Genomic DNA, 22,004 nt, shown 5'->3' on the forward strand with positions numbered 1-22,004 from the left:
TTTCCATCCAGATTTTCAATGTTCACTCCAACAGGGAGCTAATAGTTAGCCAAACAAAAAGCAGCATTCTCTGAAACAGAGGCCTAAACAGTAAGCGCTCCACCCTACAACTCACATCACATCTACACGATAAATCCTTATTCCTTGAAATCACCATTAGCTTACATCATCATGAGATCATAACCATATAAAGAAGATAAGACAGTTTGCTGAAACTGGATTTTGCCTCTGCTGACAACCATTAAGTGCCATTTAGGGAACTTGTGGGTAGGATGAAGGAGGTCATTATGACCCTTCATCATGCACTAATCAGTTTAACTCTTCACTTAGCCTTTTATAATGCTCCCTTATCCCCAACATAAATGTAAATAAGTGTCTCATAATTTGTATCATTGTGACATATTGGTTGTTTTAATGGCGTTGGAGTCTGATGGGCTGGTGGGGAAGGAATGGTTAAAGATGGGGGAGAGGGTGGGGCTGGGTCATTGTGTGCAACAGTCATGTTCAATCTATTCACAGAGGCCGTTTTGGTGCATAATTTGGCCCTGGTGGCGCTTTCCTCTGAGGGGATGGATATGAAGGATAAAAGCCCTTCTGTATCACGAAGAATAATCCGTGGTCAATTCTGTCACAGCCATGAACAGGTCATCCTACACACTGCACATGCCATCCATCAGCAGCTGGTGGAGGCAGCTGCTCTAATTGAAGTACACTAGTTGGGATCATCTGTGGTTCAAATGTAGGTGAAAAATCATTGTGCCAAATGCATTTAAACTTATTTTAACAGCTGATTGGAAACAGCGAGATTCTGGCTCTGGTTAAGATGGAAAAGTATTGATAATTGCTTTGTGAGGTCAAATGAACTATAATAGCACAATTAGGAGTTATTACCGGCAGCTTGTTTCTGTATGTCAGTGCCTTTGTGCTATGCAGCGGTACTGTGAAGTCCTTTCAGGTCTTTTCTGGTGTACAGTTGTTAGCATTGACAGGACGTAATGAGGGTACAATTATGGCTCCTTAACCTTTTTATGAGAAAGAGAGAAAAGCCTCCACCTCCGTTGTTTTTTTCGCCCTTCCTTCACATTTTGCTATTGTTTGTTATATTTGGCTGGTTTAATGTTTCCATGAGGGGCGTCCTGTATGTCAGCTTTCACAATTCATGTTTCAAATGTAGGCTGGCCAGGTCAAAAAGAAATATTTCAACATCCATATTGCTAAATGCTTTGACTTAATTATTTCCTTTATTGTTTTAATATAACCAACATACCACTGTGTTCATTTTGAGATACATCTATATGCTGTTCTTTGGCCTCCATTTGTTCTGCTGGGCACATACGGCTCATTGTAAGGAAACAGGTGACATTGTCTGGCAGGGAGGCCTGTTCCACACTTGAAGCTGTCCCACAGATGGACCCCAGCCCTGAAGGAGGGGTGGTGGCCACAAACACACCATCCACTGCAACCTTTGAACCTGTCCTTGTTAAGTCCTTGTGGACTCAGAAGGGAGTCCCCACCACGCTTCGCCTAACGGCTACATGCTGTACTGGCCCATGGCTAATGGCATGACACACACGCACGCACACACGCACACACACGCACACGCACACACACACACACACACACACACACACACACACACACACACACACACACACACACACACACACACACACACACACACACACACACACACACACACACACACACACACACACACACACACACACACACACACATTCACACACACACACACACACTCACTTACTGTAGGTGTCCTTTAGGACAGCGGTTGATGGAGGTTGACAGCTCCTCAACACACACCCTGTGCCCAAACCCCCAAGCAGTGGGCTTTTGTGTGTGTACATGTATGTACGTGTGTGTATACTGTATGTGTGTGTGTGTGTGTGTGTGTGTGTGTGTGTGTGTGTGTGTGTGTGTGTGTGTGTGTGTGTGTGTGTGTGTGTGTGTGTGTGTGTGTGTGTGTATCCTTCATGAGCAGCTGCCTCCCTACCCTTCCCAACCTCCCTCGCTCCTACTCCTCTCCTCTCTCCCTGGTCCTCTTCCCGTTCTAACCTGTCCGTCCATTTGAAGGTAACCAGACTCTGTGCTTTGCAGCTCTCCCTCTCTGCCTCTCCATGTTTCTCTCCCTCTCTCCCTTTTCTGTATGCGTTTCAATTATCATATGCTGCAGCTGTCCTATGGCCAAACCTCCAACAATGAAGGAGAGCAAAAGCAAGGGTTGAAGGAGCTGGTAGATTTTTGGCAACAGATCAGGGCTACGGGCTCGCTCTAATGCATGGGAGGAAGGGTGAGAGCAGGGGGAGGGAGGAATGAAGCAGAGAGAGAGTGATAAAAATGAGTGCCATGAAGAGTTGAAAAGCCTTGTTGCTTTCCCACTCCGCTGGTTACCAAGGGATCAACAGGGTGCTAAAAGCACTCAGGGGAGGACGAAATTGAGGGTTCTTTTTGGTTTGGGGAAGGGATAGATTCAGAATGATGGAGAGACAAAGAAAGAGGGAGAATGGAAGGGTGGGACAGATGGATGTATATTTAGCCTCTGTCTCTCCTCTGACCATCCACTGTCACTCAGTGCATGGCTTTGTTTCTGACTCAAGGACAGACAGTAAGTGGGCTGGCAGGGAATATAAAGGGAGATGGCTTCTTCTTCTTCTTCTTCTTCTTCTGCCCCTGGTCACAAGGGGACACTGACCCCTACACCACTGACTCAACTACTATAGAAAGAAGTTAGCAGCTATCTTTGAGGACCTCACTGCTTGAAATGTCAATCTTAACAAGTAATTACTCATTATATCCAGTGTGTGTCTGGGTAGAGCTCAGTCTTTGTCCTGAGACCATAATGAAGAGGCGCTTCCCTTGCTGGTTGGATAGCCCCGTCTTAACCCAGTGTCAAAGTGTCAATCATGCATTTCTGGTTACGGTGGACATGTACAGGCAGTGGAAGCGTGTTGCACATTATAATATGATAATAAAAACACTTACCACAGCTGTGCTCTCACATCAGAACACTAGCACAAACAAAACCAGGAGTGTAAGACGGGCATGTCTTTTAGATTATGACGATATGTTTCACTTCAGAGCTGCAAAACATTGGTACATTTTTCACAAAAGCATTACGAATCCTGTCAAAGCAGTGAAATGATTTCTCTTTCATATCTAAAGCAGTTCAACTGTTCCACAGATGTCCTTGCGAGAAAAGTCAAAGTCTGAAACAGGAGTGTGTAAGGTCGACCACTGCGTTTTGTGTTTGGGAAATAAGTTGAGAAGAATACAGCTATATGAAAGGTTTTTGAAACAAATGAAAATCTCTTTCTTTCTGGAGTGGTTCCCACTTTTAAAAAGTGAGGCATATATTTATAAAACGCAATTCCCCCTTACATGATCTTTTCAGAGCCATTTTCTTTATTCTCTCCTCGAGCTCTCTTTGTTCATCCTCATCAAACTTCTTCATTTTTTTATCACAAGTTTCTCTTTCCTTTACAGCTATTTTCACAGTTCCTCTTCGTTTCTGACACCAATCACCTGGTATATACCTAAATAGAAATATCACCTCCCTTTAGTGCTCGTCTGACATCTGCTCGTACCACAGTTTGGTAATTTACACATTCACATGTAACCTGCTTGCACTTTTTGCATTTGGCCTTGTGCAAGTGAAGCATCCTTTGTGCACTGACTCGCAGATAGTCTTTCTTTTCCTTTACTTTTTTTTAATTACATCAAATATAATACATTTCTAAGGGAACCACTTATCATCTTCATCAGCAGATTCACAGACAGAAGATTGTTGCTGAGAGCTACTGAAGTTAATTACATGTCACTTTCTGTGATGATACACTGAGTTCACTCGTCTAATGAGACACAAGATGATGAGCACCATCACCTCCTTCATTCTGTATGAACATTTCTAAAGTCAACATTATATTGGCTTACATACCTTCGCTTACGCCCATCTCTTTGTAAAGCATATACTTAAAGTATGGTACCATATTTATTCTTCTTTTCCAATTTCACATGTCTTCTCCACTTCATGCTCTCCTGTCTTTATTCATTGATCCCCACAGGTAGACAGGTCCTTTTGTGCAAAGCATATATATGTTAAAAAAAGAAAATCAGCCAACCCACCTGGGGGGTTTTCATAAAAGCCTTTGTGAATACTGGGCCCCTCTAGGCACCTGGGATCGCAGCTGACACGTAATTAAAGGGCTGACTGATGGAGTGGTTCATTTTCATACCGCGTTGTTACAGAGAGGAAATAGACAGGTAGAGGTCTCTTTAGCTAAGGTAGACTGCTGAGGAAAATGTCCTCCCCCCACGCTTATAAATAAATAGGTGAGAGTCCCTCTATGCCACGCCTGTGTGTCACCAAAGATATCCTGGGCTCTGAAAGGGTTTGAATCCATTTCCATAAAGAAACCATAATGGCACAGGACCTATTTGGATGTGTTTGACATTTCAGCCAAAGAGAAGAGAAAAAGGGAGGTGAAGGGTGAGGGCGGGGAAATAGCGGTGGCTAACAAAGCGTTTCAGCAGACCCTCAGAGGAGACGTTGCACTGTCTGGGGGCTGACAGGTTCACACACACACACACACACACACACACACACACACACACACACACACACACACACACACACACACACACACACACACACACACACACACACACACACACACACACAGACACACAAATTTGAAATGTTGATGATCACTGTTCTTGTAACTTGTTGATGAACCTCCCATGTGTCTAACCTTCAACACATGCATAGTTGAAATGGAACCTTAGGTTATTAAATCTGTCTCCCTCAGATTCTACATGCAGCATGTCAACACTGCATGTAGTTGCCCTGCTCAATCTGTACCATCCCCGTAAAGAGAGCTCAGATAAGGATTTTATCCCCCATTAAGAGGAGCATGAAGCCGCTCTCGTTCCAGAGCCTAGTTAAGTCCTCAGACGTCTGGCTGCCCTGTAGAAGCCACCGCCTACCGGCCCCGCTGCCTAATGGCCCTGCAGGAAGATGAGTAAATGAAATGAAGAGAGTGAGAGGAACAAATGACAGTGTGCGCGACCACTTTCCTTCACTCTGGAGCCGATCGCATCACCGCAAAAACCCCGGCAGCGGTGCCACGCCCCGGACCAGACCTGATTGATCAAGAAAGAGCAATCGATCATGGCCACTTTGTCACTACAGTCACTGAAGTTTTTGGCTCCGCAAAGGATGTTTCTGTAGCGTCCTCAGTGATGACGTCTTCACTTTACTGAAAGTCTCTTTTGATTTAGAATTGAGGCCGTTACTTGTTCCTGCAGGAAATTGGATTAAAAGCCAGAGGAGATATATATGCAGGACCGAGGGAGATGCAAGCACAGCCAAATAATAAATGATGACATTGAGAGTGTGAGTGTTTTACTTTGCTGGAACAGGCTTTTAATGGTTTACCCTTCCCTTTTTTCCCTTTTTGTTTCTTTCTTTTTAGGAGGAGGAGGAGGAGGAGGAAGAAGAGCGAAGGAGACAAGAAAGGAGGATTGAACGTATAGAGCCAGTAGGGAGGGCTGATTCTTCACTGGAACATTCACCTGGGTTTAATCTAGAGTAAGTGATCCCAACAACCCCCCTGACCACACATACACATATATACTATACCATATGTCTTTCGTATCCACCTTTTTATAGTTTTGGTTTTACTTTTCCATTTAAAATCTGCGTTTTCTAATCTATCTGCCACCACAAAATTATTTAGTTTCCAGTGCTGTTTTTTGCAAAGATACCCTGGCAAAGTTTCTTTAGAATAGTGCCCATTTTTCTGTATAAATAATGAGAAGTTATTGTTAATTTACGCTTGTGGTAGCATGTAGCTCTAAGGATTCTAATGTTAACCATCAATCGGGTCACCACAACTCGTGATTCATTGTATTGGGGTGGGGTGGCTGAGGAAATCTTAAAACCTGGGGTTAGAGGTAAGAAAACAATATATCCATGTTGTTATTGTTTGGGTGAAATTACCCTCTAATGTATTCAAGTAATACAGGTTGAAAATTGCCATCCCATTTTTACCAAATTACAATGACAATAGAGTACAAAAACATCACGCCCCCTTCCATCAACATCATCACACACATCTGCATCACCGGTAGCTTGTGCTCATTTGTCTTCACGTCTTTATCTACACAAATTAACCTTCTCTTTCGCCTCCTCCGTTCCCCAACACGTTTTTCAATTAATCTGTTGTCTTTTAGCACAACACTCTGATCCTAATCACTTAATTGAAGTCTCCATTTGGGTCCCTAATCGACCCTGAGGTCCACCAGCCTGACTTTGTAATGGATGACTTTGTGTAGACAACACAATCCAGCCACCGCCAATCAGGCCGCACCCACCCCCATCCCATACATCCCATCAACTTCGTGTCATGTTGACTGTGTCGTCTTTTATATCCTGCTTTTCTGCATTTTCTTGTCATTCCTGTTGTTTTGTATTCATGCTTGTCTCCCCCGGCCTCCCCCCTCCCCTCCCCCCCTCGGCCTCATCCATCATCGCCCTGCAGAGGCCTGCTCAAGCCAGTCGAAGTGTCCAATGGAGGAGGGCCCCTGGGGATCCACGTAGTGCCGCTCAGTTCGCACGATATCAGGTAAAAAAGAGATTGCAACATTTGAATCAAAGCAGCTTAGTGCGCAACAATAGCTAGTTAGTTTTACCATCCAGTGTGCCTCCTGCTTCCTTCGGTTTGAAGGCCTGTGGATGTTGCTTTCTTGTTGCGGTTACTCATCATTTCCCTCTTATATTTCTTTTTCTCACTCTGTTCTTTCTTATTCACCTCTTTTAACATTTTACTCCAGGTGGTTTTTTTCACTGATTGATTGTTCTCGCCGTCTTTTTGTTTTGTGAGTCCCACTTCCAAAGCACTACGCCCATACCCAGCAATACTCATATATGAAAGGCCAGAAGCCCCCAGTGGGAAGAAACACAGATGAAAGCAGCTCTGCTCTTGACTGCATGCAGAGTCCTCAGTCACAACGGTGCCTGCTCTGCCTTGAAGGTGCTTTCTTTTGCCCTTTTACTTAAACATGTGAGTAGTGTCAATGACAAGGGGACGAGAGGAGCATACATCCCAGTTTTACAATTGTTCCAGAAAATTAAAGGAGAGAGGAAGTAGCCAGATGTAATCAAACTAAAAGCTTGTGTATAACACAGATCCCCGCTGCAGGCCAAGGGACTGGCACAGCACCAAGGTGAATGTGACTACTCAGCGCTGGGAAAGAGGAGGGGGGCGGGGGTTGAACAGACAAAGTGAGGAGATGGAATGGGATGACATTTGAGGGAGAGAAGCTGGCTGTCATTGAAGACTGCTGCGTGTCATTTCTTTGGGACACTAATCCCATTGCTGTTTATAAGCAAGTGTCAGGAAACTATATTTAGCTCTGACCTCGTGCTATTGACTCCTTTAAAAAGCTGTGGCACTATGAGATATCCTGAGTCAGAGGAAGAAAATAATGATTCATTGTGACTCGCACTCAGCAATATCGCTTGAATGAAGTTCAAATCCAACATTTATTAGGCACGCTATTATCCTTAAGCTCTTCCCACAACTGCATCTTACAAGATAGAGCGGTAATGCTGCATTGTGAGTAGATTTCTTCTCCATCAGCTAAGGTAGGCACTAATAGCCATCAGAGCCTTCAATTAACTTCAGACATGATAAGACTTAGCGTCTGGTCAGTGGGATGATGCTAATGGCCCGGCCCAGCTCCTTCCTGTGTGTTGTGCGCTAGGACAGGAGGCATTAGCCTCAGCGGGCTGTCATTAGTGTCTAGACCAGTGCCACAGGGGTCAGACAGACAGCGAAAGCAGACAGCAAACAAGGAACTGCAGGCGCTCCAACGTCGCCTGATCGCATTCTGCTCCACTGTACTGACATCAAGTTAGATCCAAGCAGGAGGGGCAGACAGCTCCAGGAGAGAGCTTAGAGACTCTCTATCTCTCACAAACACAACCAACTGCACATACCTTACACCCATGCAGTGAAGAGTATGGACTTACCTCCAGCAGTGTGTTCCCGAAAGGATTTTTGCTATCACTTTCTTTTTCTTACACACACGCAAACTGTATTTTAAGCAGTGGTGATCTGCCTTGAATGCTGCGCACATACATATACTGTACATCTGCACGCTCAAATACACACGCCCATCGCAGATGCATTCTTTGCTTAATGAACTTCTCATTCCATGACCAGTTTCGATTGTAAACAAACTGCGGACATAATTGCCGTGCATGAATAGATCCTGATTGGATTATTATTTGATTAGAGGCAGGAGACGAGAGCAGGTGGCCTCCTTCAAATCAGTTGTCAGCACTGCTGCTCAGCCACAAGATGGAGTAAGGCCATGCAGTGTAGTGCAATGCTGATTCTTATGTTTGAGAAACACTGACATTTAGCAGGCTAGATATATTTCCTGATGTTTGTAACTACAAACTCCATGTGCTCATATCCAATACCTAATTAATTCACTGACTAACAGCCTGTGGGAAAATACCTTTTTAGATTTTTCTTTAGCTCTCCTGCTTTTTACCCAAGAGCTTGAAAACTATCCACAAAAAAAGCCATCAGTGAGATGAGGAGGAATTGAGTTGGAAGTGCATTACAGCCATCACAATAATAGTGCTTTTACTAAATCATCTTCTTCAAATCTCTAAAAGATGCTGCTTTGCCCCTAATCCTCCCTGTTGCTGCTTTGAATACTGATCAGGGATCAACCAAAACTCTTGTATCTACTGTCTCTGCTCTGCTAGCCGATCAGGAGTCATTAGAGTGTGTCCATGATGTAATCTCCGTTCGCAATACTTTGTTTTCAAGCTGCCAACACTTATGGAGATAAAGCACAATCATGTCCGCTTCCACGCGGCCCGCAATTACTCTCTGTTAAACACACTTAAGCTGACCTGGCAACGCCGGCTCGGACACCGAGAAAGAGGGAAGGGCCTCTTGTGATCTTTAATTTCAACTTAATGCTGAGCCATTTCCCCCCATTGACGAGCTGAGATGAGTCTGTGGTGAGAGCGTGGATTTCCACATTAAGCAGCCAATTAGACCAATGTTCAGAGAGTGGCCCTGATTGGCTGAAATGCTAAAGAGCTCGAAGAATCTGCCCTTGACGTCTGTAGTAAACAGGGTCACAATGAAATGAGCTCTTGTTTATGAGTCCAGTAAAACGACAGGAAGTATCAGGAAATTATAAGAATCAGGCAGTTTATGTTCTTGCCATGGATAAGCTGTCAGCTGCCCTGTAAGCGACTGTATCTACATCTTTGGCTCCGGAATAGTTTTGGCTCTGTTATATTTCATCATTATTTTTAATTTTCCAAAAGTAAGCTTCCAAACTTTTTGTCAGTTATTGCAAGGACACCAAATGTTTGCACTCAGTCAGTCTACCTGCTACCTCAGGCATATTGCGCCTTAGAGACGGATGGAGTTTGTAGTTCTGCTGTGCGAGCGCACATCAGATCTCTTTGCATGTGGTTATCCTCAGGGCCTAACTAAAGCCCCAAGGAGCTCACTGATGTATTTATCTAGGAGAGGGAGTGAGGGGGGGGGGGGGGGGTATTTGAAGGTAAAGGTTGCCTTCTTTTAAGGGATTGCTGGGATGGCCCTGTTGTGGAACTGCCTGAGTATTTATTATAACACTGCCGGCTCTCGTATTAAGCTCCAGTGAAGGAAACTGCAGCGTTTCCTCTGCAGCCATGAGATGATCTCTTAGCTGCTGGTCTGGATTACCCCAGACAAACCGCCCTGTCATTCTCTCAAACCTGCCCACAGAAAGGCAGATAGAGTGGAGGACAGAGGGACGGACACCGGCTTAAAATGTTGTAAATCAGTGGTTCTCAGGAAAATGTTAGTCTTTATCTAAACTCAAAGTTTTGAAAGTTAACTTAAAAAAGGTTAACTCACATCAACAGGAACTTCTTTAAGGAATATTGTATTCCATCCTCTGTCCTATTACATCACTTTATTAGATATTAGGGACTGCTCCTGACATACTTTTTAACAATGCCTATTTCACATATGCATTAGCCGCTTATATTTAATTACTGTTTGTACACCTATTACGGCTACTATAATGGCCAAGGACATTTTTAGATGTATGCATATCTGTTAGGCCAAAACTAAATGTCCACGTTCAATGTTGTTTTTTGTTTAGTTGACAGCATTGAGCAGAAGTAAAGTACATTATGATTAACTTAGAGTTACTCTCTTGACCTAATTACACTACCTCAGCATCTGTTGGGGCTATACAAAAAACACTTGCAGCTCTCTGTTGTAATGTTGTTTGAAAACAACCAACTCTGGGTAACTAATCATTTATTTTCTCACCTTATGCTTACCACCTAGCTCATCGTCTAATTCACTTCCTTTTTTCTTTGCTGGTCTCCTGTTGACTCTCATTACCTTTTTCTAAATAGGAGGATGCAGGGGATGTAGCCTGCAACTTGCTGCCTGCTGCTCAGTATATTAATATGTCACTGTGTCTCCTAACTACTACAGTATGTGTCTCAACGATGTGTTATCTCTAACATGATGTGTGATCCTTCACAGGACGCAAGGCTTGCTGGTTAAGCGTCTGGAGCCAGGGGGAAAAGCCGAGCAGGAGCGACTCTTCCAGGAGAACGACTGTATCGTCAAAATCAATCAGGGAGACATTCGCCACCTACGCTTTGAACAGTAAGCTCTGAGTTCCACCCTTTATTCATGATTATATATCTTACTTAATTTCTTATAGTGGTTCCAAACATATATAACACATACAGTGTTATCCTGGTGCACTGTCTCAGTAATACGGTTGAAACTGAGAGCACTGTGTTCGGCATACATAGCCGTATATAATCTTGCTTTCTATAACTTGAGCCAAACATTCAGCCGCACAATAAAACATAAATATTACTGACTTTCTTGACCCTCCTGTAATAGGTTTCCCTGAGTCACAGTCCTTCAGCCCGCCGAACCCTACACTTCTCTCTCCATTTGTTTATATCGATTCATCGCTCGTATTCATCCCTTAAAGTAGAATGAAGATTTCACCTGGGACTTTTCCACCCATTTACCCAAAGCCACCCTTCTCCCTCTCACACACGCATCACCTTAATGTGCCCAATCTCACACATACTTGCACATGCAGTGACACGTACACAAAGTTAGAGTAAGCTTTAACATCTTATCTACACTTGTCTTTGTGTGTGTGTGTGTGTGTGTGTGTGTGTGTGTGTGTGTGTGTGTGTGTGTGTGTGTGTGTGTGTGTGTGTGTGTGTGTGTGTGTGTGTGTGTGTGTGTCAGAGAAACAGATTGCTTCTCATTCTCACTAGACTCTGGTGGAAAAGCTGGATTACCTCTCTCAAAGTCCCAGATTGGGATGGATATTAAAAAACACCTTGGTTTAGTTCTAGGTAAAGTCAGAGACAAAGAGAGAAAAGTATTTTTCTTTAAGCAGGCATACCTTAAAATGTTACAACCAACTTTGGCAAAGATTAGAGAAGCCCTCCGCAGCTTGTGAAACTCCCGACGATCACGGTTACCTTACAGCATTATGTTAATGTATTCATCTGACTGTGTATAAAGCCACTAAGGGTTTAGGATATTTTTTTTTTCAAAACGATGCTATTGTCATTAGTAAACATCCCGGTTTCCTTCCAAACCTTTCTACTGTGAAAGAGGCTTACAAACAAAATCCACTAGGGAGTGATGTTTTGTAGCGTTCCGCACTTACCTCCCCACCGTGCCAAACACACGTTCCTCACCGGCATCCAAATGCATATGATGTTTGTGATTCTGCATGAAAATGAGGTGAAGCAGCTAAACTTTTCTTCCCCCCTTCCCCCCTCGCTCCATCATCACTTCCGCCCCCCTCCCCCCCTTCTGATGGTGCCTCGCAGAGAGTGACAATTTAAAGTGATAGTCTAATCTCCTTGGATTGTTTTGCATGGGTAAATATTTTGAGGCGCTTAATCTAACTGAATGTAATGATGCATTGATGGGGTAATTTATTATTCAATCAGGCTTGCGTGGAGGCTGATTACTGAAGTGATGGCACTGTATATGTGCAGGTGCGCACACAAACACGCATACACACACACTTACTCACTCAGTCAGCGCTCCTCAGTGTGCACATGAGAGTGATTTTTGTAAATTACCATAAGAATAAAGATGGGAGAGGCCAAATCCTGCAGAAGTGGCTTGGTGCAGCGTGCGCGCCTCGCCTCTGTGACTCTGCTCAAATGAAGTGCTGTCTGTTGTGGCAGAAGCAGCTTAGCCGCTGTCATTTGGATGCAATCAGCATGGTATTACTGGCGTGGTAATGCGGGTTTGAAAACAGGAGGTGGGATTGTTGGAATCCAGAAATCCACCGCATCTCTGGCCCCTTATGCTGCAGCATGGCTCGCTCCTGGTGAGCCTATCTATATGCTAAGTGCTACAGGCAAACCAGACTAAACAATTCATGCGTCTGGGAATCATGTTGAGCTCTTGTCTTGGCTTATTCGGCCCCAAAAGTCACATGAGAATGAGTGTGTGTTTTGGCTGTGTTTTTTTTCTTATTTTGTTTGTAAGGAGAGAAGTGTGTGTCTGCTTACTTTGGAACCTCATTGTCTGGAAAGCTTTCTTGATGCATGATTCATTACTTCTGTTCTGATTATGGAGTCAACTCATGTCCACACAGAAACACAGACTACTATGCCATTAAGACACTTAAATGCCCCTCATCCAGCATTTCAGTAGCATAATATTGAATACATCATTTATATTTTTTCATTGATGACTCACCTTTCTTATCTCATTGCTGCCTTGATGCTGGTAATTATAGATAATGCAATTTGTGTCCTTTACTGTGAGTAGCCCTGTGATTAGCCATGCTAACCTCATATCTCCTTATCTTCTCCCAACATACAGCACCACATAGCCTCTGTTATCCTTCTATATCTGGCGAGCTATCATACTACATTATTGTACTTGTATATCTTATCATGTTAAATCTAATTTACTTCTGTTTGCATGACCTCACTGCTGTCTTTCACTTTCTCTGTATCACCTCCAGAGCCCAGAACATTTTCAAGCAGGCGATGCGTGGCCAGGCTATCCTCTTCCATGTCGTCCCCGCGGCCTTCAAAAGACATTACGAGATGCTGTTTATCCAGAGCGAGCTCAGCCCGCCCCATCCCAACAGAGTCCGCTTTAGCCAAGATTCTCAACCGCCGAGGGACAGGTCCAGTCTTGTGGGGGGGATGACACCCAGAACTGGACCACAACCAGGCTTCGACCATGAGTATGTTTAAAAGTTATCTTGTGTATCCTATCCAGCAAACATGTTGTCTACACAGAATTAGAAAGCCAGGTGAAAGTGAGAAACACAGTACCATTAAATTAATGTTGTCCTTCTGCTTTGAAAAATAACAAAAGTTCATGCTTGTGCAAATAATTAGGCTCAGCAGTCTTAGGCTCCCAATAAATGCTATTCTATTTTAATTATACTGGTAAATGACTTTTTTATGTTCACTGTGAATCCTTCAATGTTTAAAAACTTCACAATAAAAGAAAAGTAAGCAGTTTATTAGAAATGTATACCTGAGACCTCCAAGTCTGCTTCACTTGTTAAAAGCCCATTTTATCTGCCAGTTGTTACTATTCATTTCTGTAATGCCTTTGGCCTAATTCCAGGAAGCTAGAGATACAGTATCTCTGCACAGAGTTACGTATCTAATGTTGAGTTATGGGAACCTGAAAGATGATGGCAATATATAAATACCTTTCATTCAGTATGTGTTATAAGCTAAAAATTAAAAGGACATTACATGTTTTTAACAAGATAACAACCCTTACCCCATAAACAATGTATGTATCAAGTTATTTTCTGAACAAGAGCATTCTAACCAACTGAGTGATCCAGGTAGCGAGCAGGGTCAGGACAATATCATTGTTTTCAATCATGGCCCAAAACTGATACTTGATACATGTGCTTATTTTATTTTTTAAATATACACAAACTCTTAAAACAGCATGCTGGAAATGCTTAGAATCCCACCACATTGTGTTACAGTTGATTTGATTTAGGTATTAAACCTTGATCTGTGTTTCTCTGTAGCCACCCGGCGCCCCTGGCAGGAAGCACCCCAGAGATGAGCCGAAGGAGCGCCACGTTACCGCACACCTTGGTCTCCAGAACCTACTCTGCCTCCTCCCCCTCCCTGCAGCGCAGGGTGAGCACAAACCCGTCCAACAGCACCTACGTAAAGAACAAAGGACGCAGATTCAACATCCAGCTAAAGAAAGGTAAGGAACAAGAGACTTGAAAAGTACTTTTGCTGCTGCATTTTTATGACTAAACAATACTCAAACTAAACAACTTCTATATTAGCATGGAGACCAGTCCAATGGAACTCAAACTGTATGGGGTCTTTCTGGCACCTTAAATATCTTTATATTTTCTATATTTGTTTGGTATCATGATGCCCAGCAAAGAGCAAGTAGGGCACACCTTTTTTTCTTTAAAGTGTCAACAGTTGATGTTGTTTTCTTAAATGCATACAGCGAATGTTACGGATTGCCTATCAAGAAAACTAAATAAAACTTAACTTCCTGGAAAAGTCAATGTGTTGAGTTACTCACATGAGTCACTTGTATTGGCAAACCTGTTTTATAGCGATGAAACTGGTGATGTGCTGAAAATACATCTATTGATCCCCACCTCCAGGAGCATTCAATTGCTATTTTGATCATCAAGCAGCTGAAACCAGTTCATCCTTCAAGTGAAGAGCAGATGGATATAGCACCTGTCTCTCTTGTTTCTATTTGTACCTCTATTACCAATGTTCCACTCAGTCACCCGTCTAAACTCCTCATTACAAAGGGCTGTCTCGTGATCTGTATGCATTTTAAATGTAACCAATTGGTTGAGGCAGACAACCTCAAATCTATTAGGAAAATATGTACTTGCCTTGAGACTTTGTTTAAGTGAGCAGGCCAAAAGAAAGCACAGCTCAACCACTTCTTCAAAACAAAGGTTGTGGTTTGATGCACTCAGGCTACATCACCACGGTCTTGTGGTTGAAATATTAAGATTGAGCAATCAGTCTGCTTGCAGCTGAGGTTGGTTTGTTTGTGGACTTGGACGGGCCTTTGAAACTGGAGCAGTATATCTGAGCCAACCATTGTGTTGGGTTTACTGCCAGGCTCCATCTCATTTTCATCACTTCACTATCTGTATGTGATTGACAAGCAGTCGGTTGTAAAATGAACCAGTGCTGAGGCGACTAGACTTCTCTTTGTCTCTGGCTCCTTTCTCCTTTTCTCAGTTGAAGGGAGCAGATGTTAAGTTAAACGCTGGCACAGGGAATAGTGCGGCAAGTGAGGGCAGCAGTGCAGGCTAAATGAAACACGCTCGGGGGAAATGCAGCCGCTCCAATATTTTTGGCGGCGCTCCCCAAGCCCTTCTATCAGAGATGTAGAGTCCTTATACATGTGGGACAGCAATGCAATTTATACTTTTGTGTTTATATGTATCACGTCTTTTTTTCCTGCACACAAGCCTCCCATTTTTAGTGAAACCGCTGTGGGGCGATGTTGGTGGAGGTCCAGCAGCTCTAGAGGACTGATGCCAGCTGTTTATTTAATTTTTACTAGCCATTTCATGGTTTCATTCAACACTGGCCATAACTCTCAAAAGTATGCCCGAGTGACAGAAATGGTTTCTGAGATTATTGCTCACGATTTAAATGGGGCTTACAGGAATGGATGTGCCTCGCTTCTTCAAGCCATTCGTGAACTCTAAATGGGTATGAAATATTTTCCAAATATTGTTGAATTGGAAACCTAACTGAGCATTCAAACCCAAAAGAGTTGAAGGAAGTGTGCCCCTGAAGTCCATTTTGACAATTCCATTTGATTACTAACAGACTTTATCACTACTAATGTACTTTGAAAAAGGCTTCGGCACTTTTGTTATTGACACATTGTAATTGTTGTGATTCGGCCTAAGTGAGTTCCGAGTGGCAAGAGCAGATTTTGCCTGGCAAATTATCAAGAGTGCCGTAATCAAATGCTGCAGTCGAAAAGGACATACGCACCCCATTAAGTCATTCTAATGTGCCTCAGCCTCTCCTCATGTTCGCTGTTTAATTGGACTATTGGAGCCAGGATTCCAGCTAATCCTTAAAGGATGCATTTACTTTTATCCTTGTCTTCCATTGCCCAAAATAAAGACGTCAGCGTTTAATCACTGCAGGCCTGCTACAGATGCATTCTCTTAATTGCCTGATTGGAAAGTGTTAATGACGGGATCTTACAATGGGTAGGAGTTTGATTCTGCTCATTAGGCCGTGAGCTGGCCAGATGAGAGGAAAGGCACCGACATGGGAGGGGGGTTACAGTGGAAAGGGGAACAAAGACAGTGATGAAGAGGTTTTGAAAAGAGCACCACCAACTGCAGCTTAATCAGATCTGAATCTATAAGACAGAGGTGCAGTAGGATATCACCGACCATGTAGTCGTTTAGAAAGGACTGGACTCACATATGTCTTCTTGTATTAGTCTCTGTAGTTTAATTTTGAGTATAGCAAATGCACTTACTGATTGCCATGGCTGCGGTGTGACCTTGTATTAAAAGTTTTTCATTGAAGAAGTCAAGCTCTGCACATTTAACATTCCACATAAGGCAGCTATTTCTATCTGCTTAGTTATCATGGAGCATTGATGGAGAGATCACTGCACGTCATTATCCTCAACAGCTCAACTTTTTGACTTTAGAAGCAGCCCCTTCATCACCTTTCCCGCAAGTTTGTTTGTAAGGAGGGCACGAGAAAAGTTAGCATCCGCGCTTCTCGCTCTTTGTGTTTCTTGTTCATCAACGCCATCACTGTCAGCGAGACGACAGAGAGTTTGTCAGACTGCTGCAGAGACATACTGGGAAAAGTAGGTCATGATGAACCATCCGAGGTGCTGACAGCTCTGTGAAATGAGCAGCTACTTTGACATGAATACTAATCTCTGTTGTTAGCATCAAAAAAGCCTCCAATGAAACCACATCGCGCAACTTTTCTATGTGTCTGCTAGAAACGCCAGCGGCTAGGTTATGCATGGCGGAATTGATCTCTTTGAACACTGTATTTAATGACTCATCTAATTGTGTTATGAAGCAAGGTTGTTGAATTTGTTTATGTTTTGTCAAAGATTAACCTGACAAACGCAATTTATTTGGTTAACTTAATTCCCGAGCTGACATTTAAAACCATTTCAGGCTTTTATTTGACAAATTCAGGTCTGGTCAGCAGAAAAGGTCAGACCTGAGATCCCCTTATTTATCTGTTATTTTATTTACTTACTTCCTCAAGAGCAGCAATTCATATTCATTTGATAAACATTAAAGGTCAGTCTTAAAACCAAAATCAAATAACTCTCACAGCTGCTATATGAGGTGCTTTCTCATAATCAGCTGTTGAATGTAGCCTTACCAGTCATTGCACTCCAAAAAGGCATGTAGATTTGTTCATTGATACATTAGGAAGCTATTAATGAACACTAATTGAAGACTGCTTTCTACATTATGCCCACTTCAAACCATCTCTACATATATAGTATAAGATTACTCTGACCCAGACTTGCCCTGCCATTGTACCGTGAAGTATGAAGGGTTTTTTGGTTCAAACATCTGGCTAATGGTAGTTTTTGCTTTTTTAGATGTAGTGCACGACTGTGTATTGAACAGCATTTTAATGCATTTTGCAATCCATAATCATTCACTTTCCTCTGCTTATTCTGGTCCCAGCCAGTCTTTAATCCGACCACAACTTGCGAGAGCGGTTATAAGTCTTATCATAAACACTCAATTTTGGTTCATAGCATTGACACTATATTTAGAGTTAGGGACACATTTTCATCTGGACTTTCATAAAAGAAACGTGCTTGAGACACACCCTGATGGCAAAGATGGAAGTAAGTCTGTTTATATTAACTATAGGAGGTTCAGCACATGGTGGAAAACCATAATTTCATCCCTGCATAGTGGTTTCATATGTTACAGTGGTGTATAATGAAAAGGTTCTTTAAGAAATGGTTTAAAATGTCTGGCCAGTTTTTATAGAGTCACTAAAAATGCACTATGATGTTTGGTACAACATGTTTGCATTCCTTCTGACTTTAATTAGAAATAACAATAAGGAGATACATATTATTTATTTTATAATGCATACAAAGGAACTACACATCCACTTATTTTCCATTATTTACAAATGTTTATTAGATATTAAAAAAAGTAAGTGACTTTTGAAATGAAAACATGAACATCTGAAACTATATCTACCATAAGGAACAAATCTTGACATGTATGAACTCATATTGAGGTGCACTTAACCAGACATAAACACATGTATTTCTATCTATTCAGACTGATATCACTTCCACAAGGTTGTAAATCAGTAATATCACTATAATTGTTCTTTGATTGCACAGTGTGGGAGCATGTGAGTGGCAATCCTTCAATTTGACTGCCTATGTTCATGCAAACCTGCTTTACAAAACACACTTGATAAAGTGTCCTTCAGCAAGTGAACTCAAGGACTGATGTTAGGGAAACCTCTGAATGAGAGTAAGTTATCACCTTAGCTTTCTAACTATCTGCTTTTCATTGTTTCTAGGTCCTGAGGGTCTCGGCTTCAGCATCACATCCAGGGACGTCCCCATTGGTGGCAGTGCTCCCATTTATGTCAAAAACATCCTTCCTCGAGGGGCCGCTATCCAAGATGGCCGATTGAAAGCTGGAGACCGGCTGCTGGAGGTGGGGCAGCACTTTCTAGCAACCTCTAACCATCGCTCTGTGAAATTGCACATTATTTCAGACAATGAATTAAGTACTCTGTTGCTGATATGGGTTTGTTCCAAAATGTAATCTTACAGAGCTTTTGTTGAAATGATTAAAACACGCATTGTTCCCTCTGGCTATACACATTCAGCTCCAGCTTTGAATAACTGAGGAAAAGTGGATAGATTTTACAATATTTTGATTATTCTTCAATAAGACTGACGTGAAAATCAGCTGGTGCTCACTCTAATACCAGCAGCAACTGGCTCAGTTGTTATTCTGCATAAAGGTTATGTGGAGGACACAGATTACCCCCTCGTCAAAGTCAGGGCTCTGTGATTTCTTTTTTGTTGAATTTATGTTTACATTTCTTTGACATGTATATTGTGCACATTTGAATATTTATGATTTTCATGTATTTGTTTTGATGTGCAGGTAAGTGGCGTGGATCTGAATGGAAAGAGCCAGGAAGAGGTGGTGGCCCTGCTCCGAGCCACGCCCATGGGAGGGACTGTGAACCTGTTGGTGATTCGCCCAGAGGACTCCCTGCTGCCCCGAGAAGTGGTCAGTATTACCTCACTTTATGACCTATTTACTTCACTGCTGCTAAAAAAAGAATATCGGCAACAAATTGGAATTTGGATTACCGGTAGTTAAAATAATCCAGAAATTACTTTACTTACCGTCACTGTGGCTGCACCTGTGTGCATTCAACTGCTCAATCAACCCATCAACCCTTCTATTTGTCCTTCCAATTCATGATGTTTTGTTAATTAAACCAGTGCCATATTTGTTCAAATAAGTTGATTGCTACTCTACCGATAAGTATTTAAGGCTACAAAATACTTCTCCTAAAAATGTGTAGTTAAGTTGTTACCGGGCTAACAAAGTACACCTACACCTTTTATATTCACCAGCCCCCCCCAATTTTACCACAACAAAATGAGAGCTGAGAATCACATGAATGCACATGGTTTCAAAAGGACAAACGTGAACCTAACCAATCCCTCAGTTACCAATCTTTCTCTCACACACTCACATTGAAACACAGACTTATTTCTGAACCCTTTCAATTAATGGAAGTCATTTGAGCAAGGCACAATTGTATCTCTTAGCATATGCAGACACTCACATGAACAGGGACAGTAACATGCACAAATTGATTATGCACACAAACCCACTCTGGCTCTCAGACACACAGTCTACATACAGGGTGACTTTGGCTGTCGTGCAACAGATGGTGAGGCTACTGCCCCCGTCCAGCCTGCGCTCCGTCCCTCTGACAGCAGGCTCCGGCGGCGCAGCAACTTGGCAGTCCAGGGGCCCCTAATGCCAACCTCACTCCTGCACATAGTACTCAGCCTGGCACCCAGGCTGTTAACCCCGCCATAGGATGTTCAACCTGTAGAGAAATTGCCCTCTGAGACACATTTTACTCCACTACAACTTCACGTTTATTTGTAACATTTATAAAATGGCAAGGGGGCTCACATTATATTCATATTTGTATTAAAGGAGTTATAACATTTACATTTTTACAATTTAATCATTGAAATGAAGTGTAAAGGCAACTTAAAGGTCACCTATTATGCTAAATCCACTTTTTCATGTCTTTTATACATAAATGTATCCCCTCTGTGTAAAGGGATTCTGAACGTTTCAGGAAAAAAGACCCCCTCTCTTTTTGTCCCGATCCATTTATATAACAACTTGTCCTTTGGCCACTTTATGATGTCATAACGTTTTTGTTGGCTTGTGTAACCATTAGCCAATCACCAACCAAGGTAACACCCCCAACCGTATGACCTGAATCTCCTCCTAGAGCACCTTTGTGGGTTTTCTAGACCAAATATCTTGCAGAAGGGCGTGGCACCTTATTTTCATCTAAAGTAATAGACAGAGAATCAGCACTTTTGAAACAGGGCTGAAACAGAGGGGTTTATGGGATGCTACAATGGGTGATCTGTTTGGTATTTTGAGCAAAACCCTTCAGAGGCATGTTTTTTATACTGTATATCTGATACCTATAATCTATTGATGAAAAACAGTATAATAGGGGACCTTTTAATATACACAATTTCATTTCCTGCTCCAGCCATTGAACCTCTTACCTTCAGGTGACTCAGCAGGCTTTGTATTCATTGCGGCAAAATCTAAATTCTAACTGGAGGGATGCACCAAACTGATTCATACCTCTTTTCGGCAGCCCGGTCAGAAGTTGAATGATGCTGAAAGTGGTGTTAGTGGTGCGGCTGCCCCTGGGCTGTGACTCACGAGAGGCGCGCTGTGAGAGCTTGATGGCCACACTCCTTAAGCTCCTAAGGCATGACGCAATCAGAAAAAGCCCATCATTGAAACGCTGTCTCATAACCTCTCTCTGTTTATGTATTTTTTCTCTCGTTTCGTCAACTTCTACAAGCTATGAGATACTGCTGTACTCGATATGGCATTGCTTTCCACGTCATATCACTATCACTTTCCACTCACTCACTTACTGTTCCTTTTTTCTTATCCTCTCCGTACTTTTTTCGACATTTCCCAGCAGGGCTTTCACAAATCTCAATAATCCCTAAGAGTATGTTCGTAAAAATCAGATAAGGAGGCCAAGGCTCTGCCGGTGACAGTTATTGCAAATAAAGCATGGAGGAAAAGCATGGTTGGTAATTGCCTCCACTGTCACACACTTTGAATTGGTGCATTAGTGTTAGTGTGGGAGCGTGCGTGTGTACGTGCTACACACCTCAGACACACAAGTATAGACAATCATTTACGCGCTGTCATTCATTGAATTCCCTCAATGACAATGCGATGATGTTTTAAATTGTAGCGTGAGTGACATGCCTTCAGAGTTGCAGGCATCTGTCAAAGACGTATAGCCTCACACACACACACACACACACACACACACACACACACACACACACACACACACACACACACACACACACACACACACACACACACACACACACACACACACACACACACACACACACACACACACACACACACTTACACAATAGCATCAGATTTAGCCGTATAGATGAAAATAGCAAGGAACCATTTTTTTGTCTAGTTGACATTTGCCTGCCGATGTTTAATGTCAGCGCAAAAAATCCCTCCACGTCTTCTTTTGTTTTGATGTTTTATTGTATGCCGGT

General features: G+C 42.6%; 1 protein-coding gene across 5 annotated transcripts in view; it reads left to right on the forward strand.

Annotated features, from left to right (window-relative positions):
* Positions 1-22,004, forward strand: part of pard3aa (par-3 family cell polarity regulator alpha, a) — a 300,089-nt gene that overhangs the window by 131,322 nt on the left and 146,763 nt on the right. For all 5 annotated transcript variants that reach the window (XM_079661513.1, XM_079661515.1, XM_079661514.1 and 2 more), the window contains 7 exons: positions 5,490-5,605; positions 6,558-6,641; positions 10,602-10,727; positions 13,090-13,317; positions 14,134-14,321; positions 18,680-18,819; positions 19,279-19,407. In XM_079661513.1, the coding sequence (XP_079517639.1) occupies positions 5,490-5,605; positions 6,558-6,641; positions 10,602-10,727; positions 13,090-13,317; positions 14,134-14,321; positions 18,680-18,819; positions 19,279-19,407 (1,011 nt within the window). The remainder of the gene's footprint in view (positions 1-5,489; positions 5,606-6,557; positions 6,642-10,601; positions 10,728-13,089; positions 13,318-14,133; positions 14,322-18,679; positions 18,820-19,278; positions 19,408-22,004) is intronic.

This window comes from Notothenia rossii, assembly GCF_949606895.1.
Source record: "Notothenia rossii genome assembly, chromosome: 12".
NCBI lineage: Eukaryota > Metazoa > Chordata > Actinopteri > Perciformes > Nototheniidae > Notothenia > Notothenia rossii.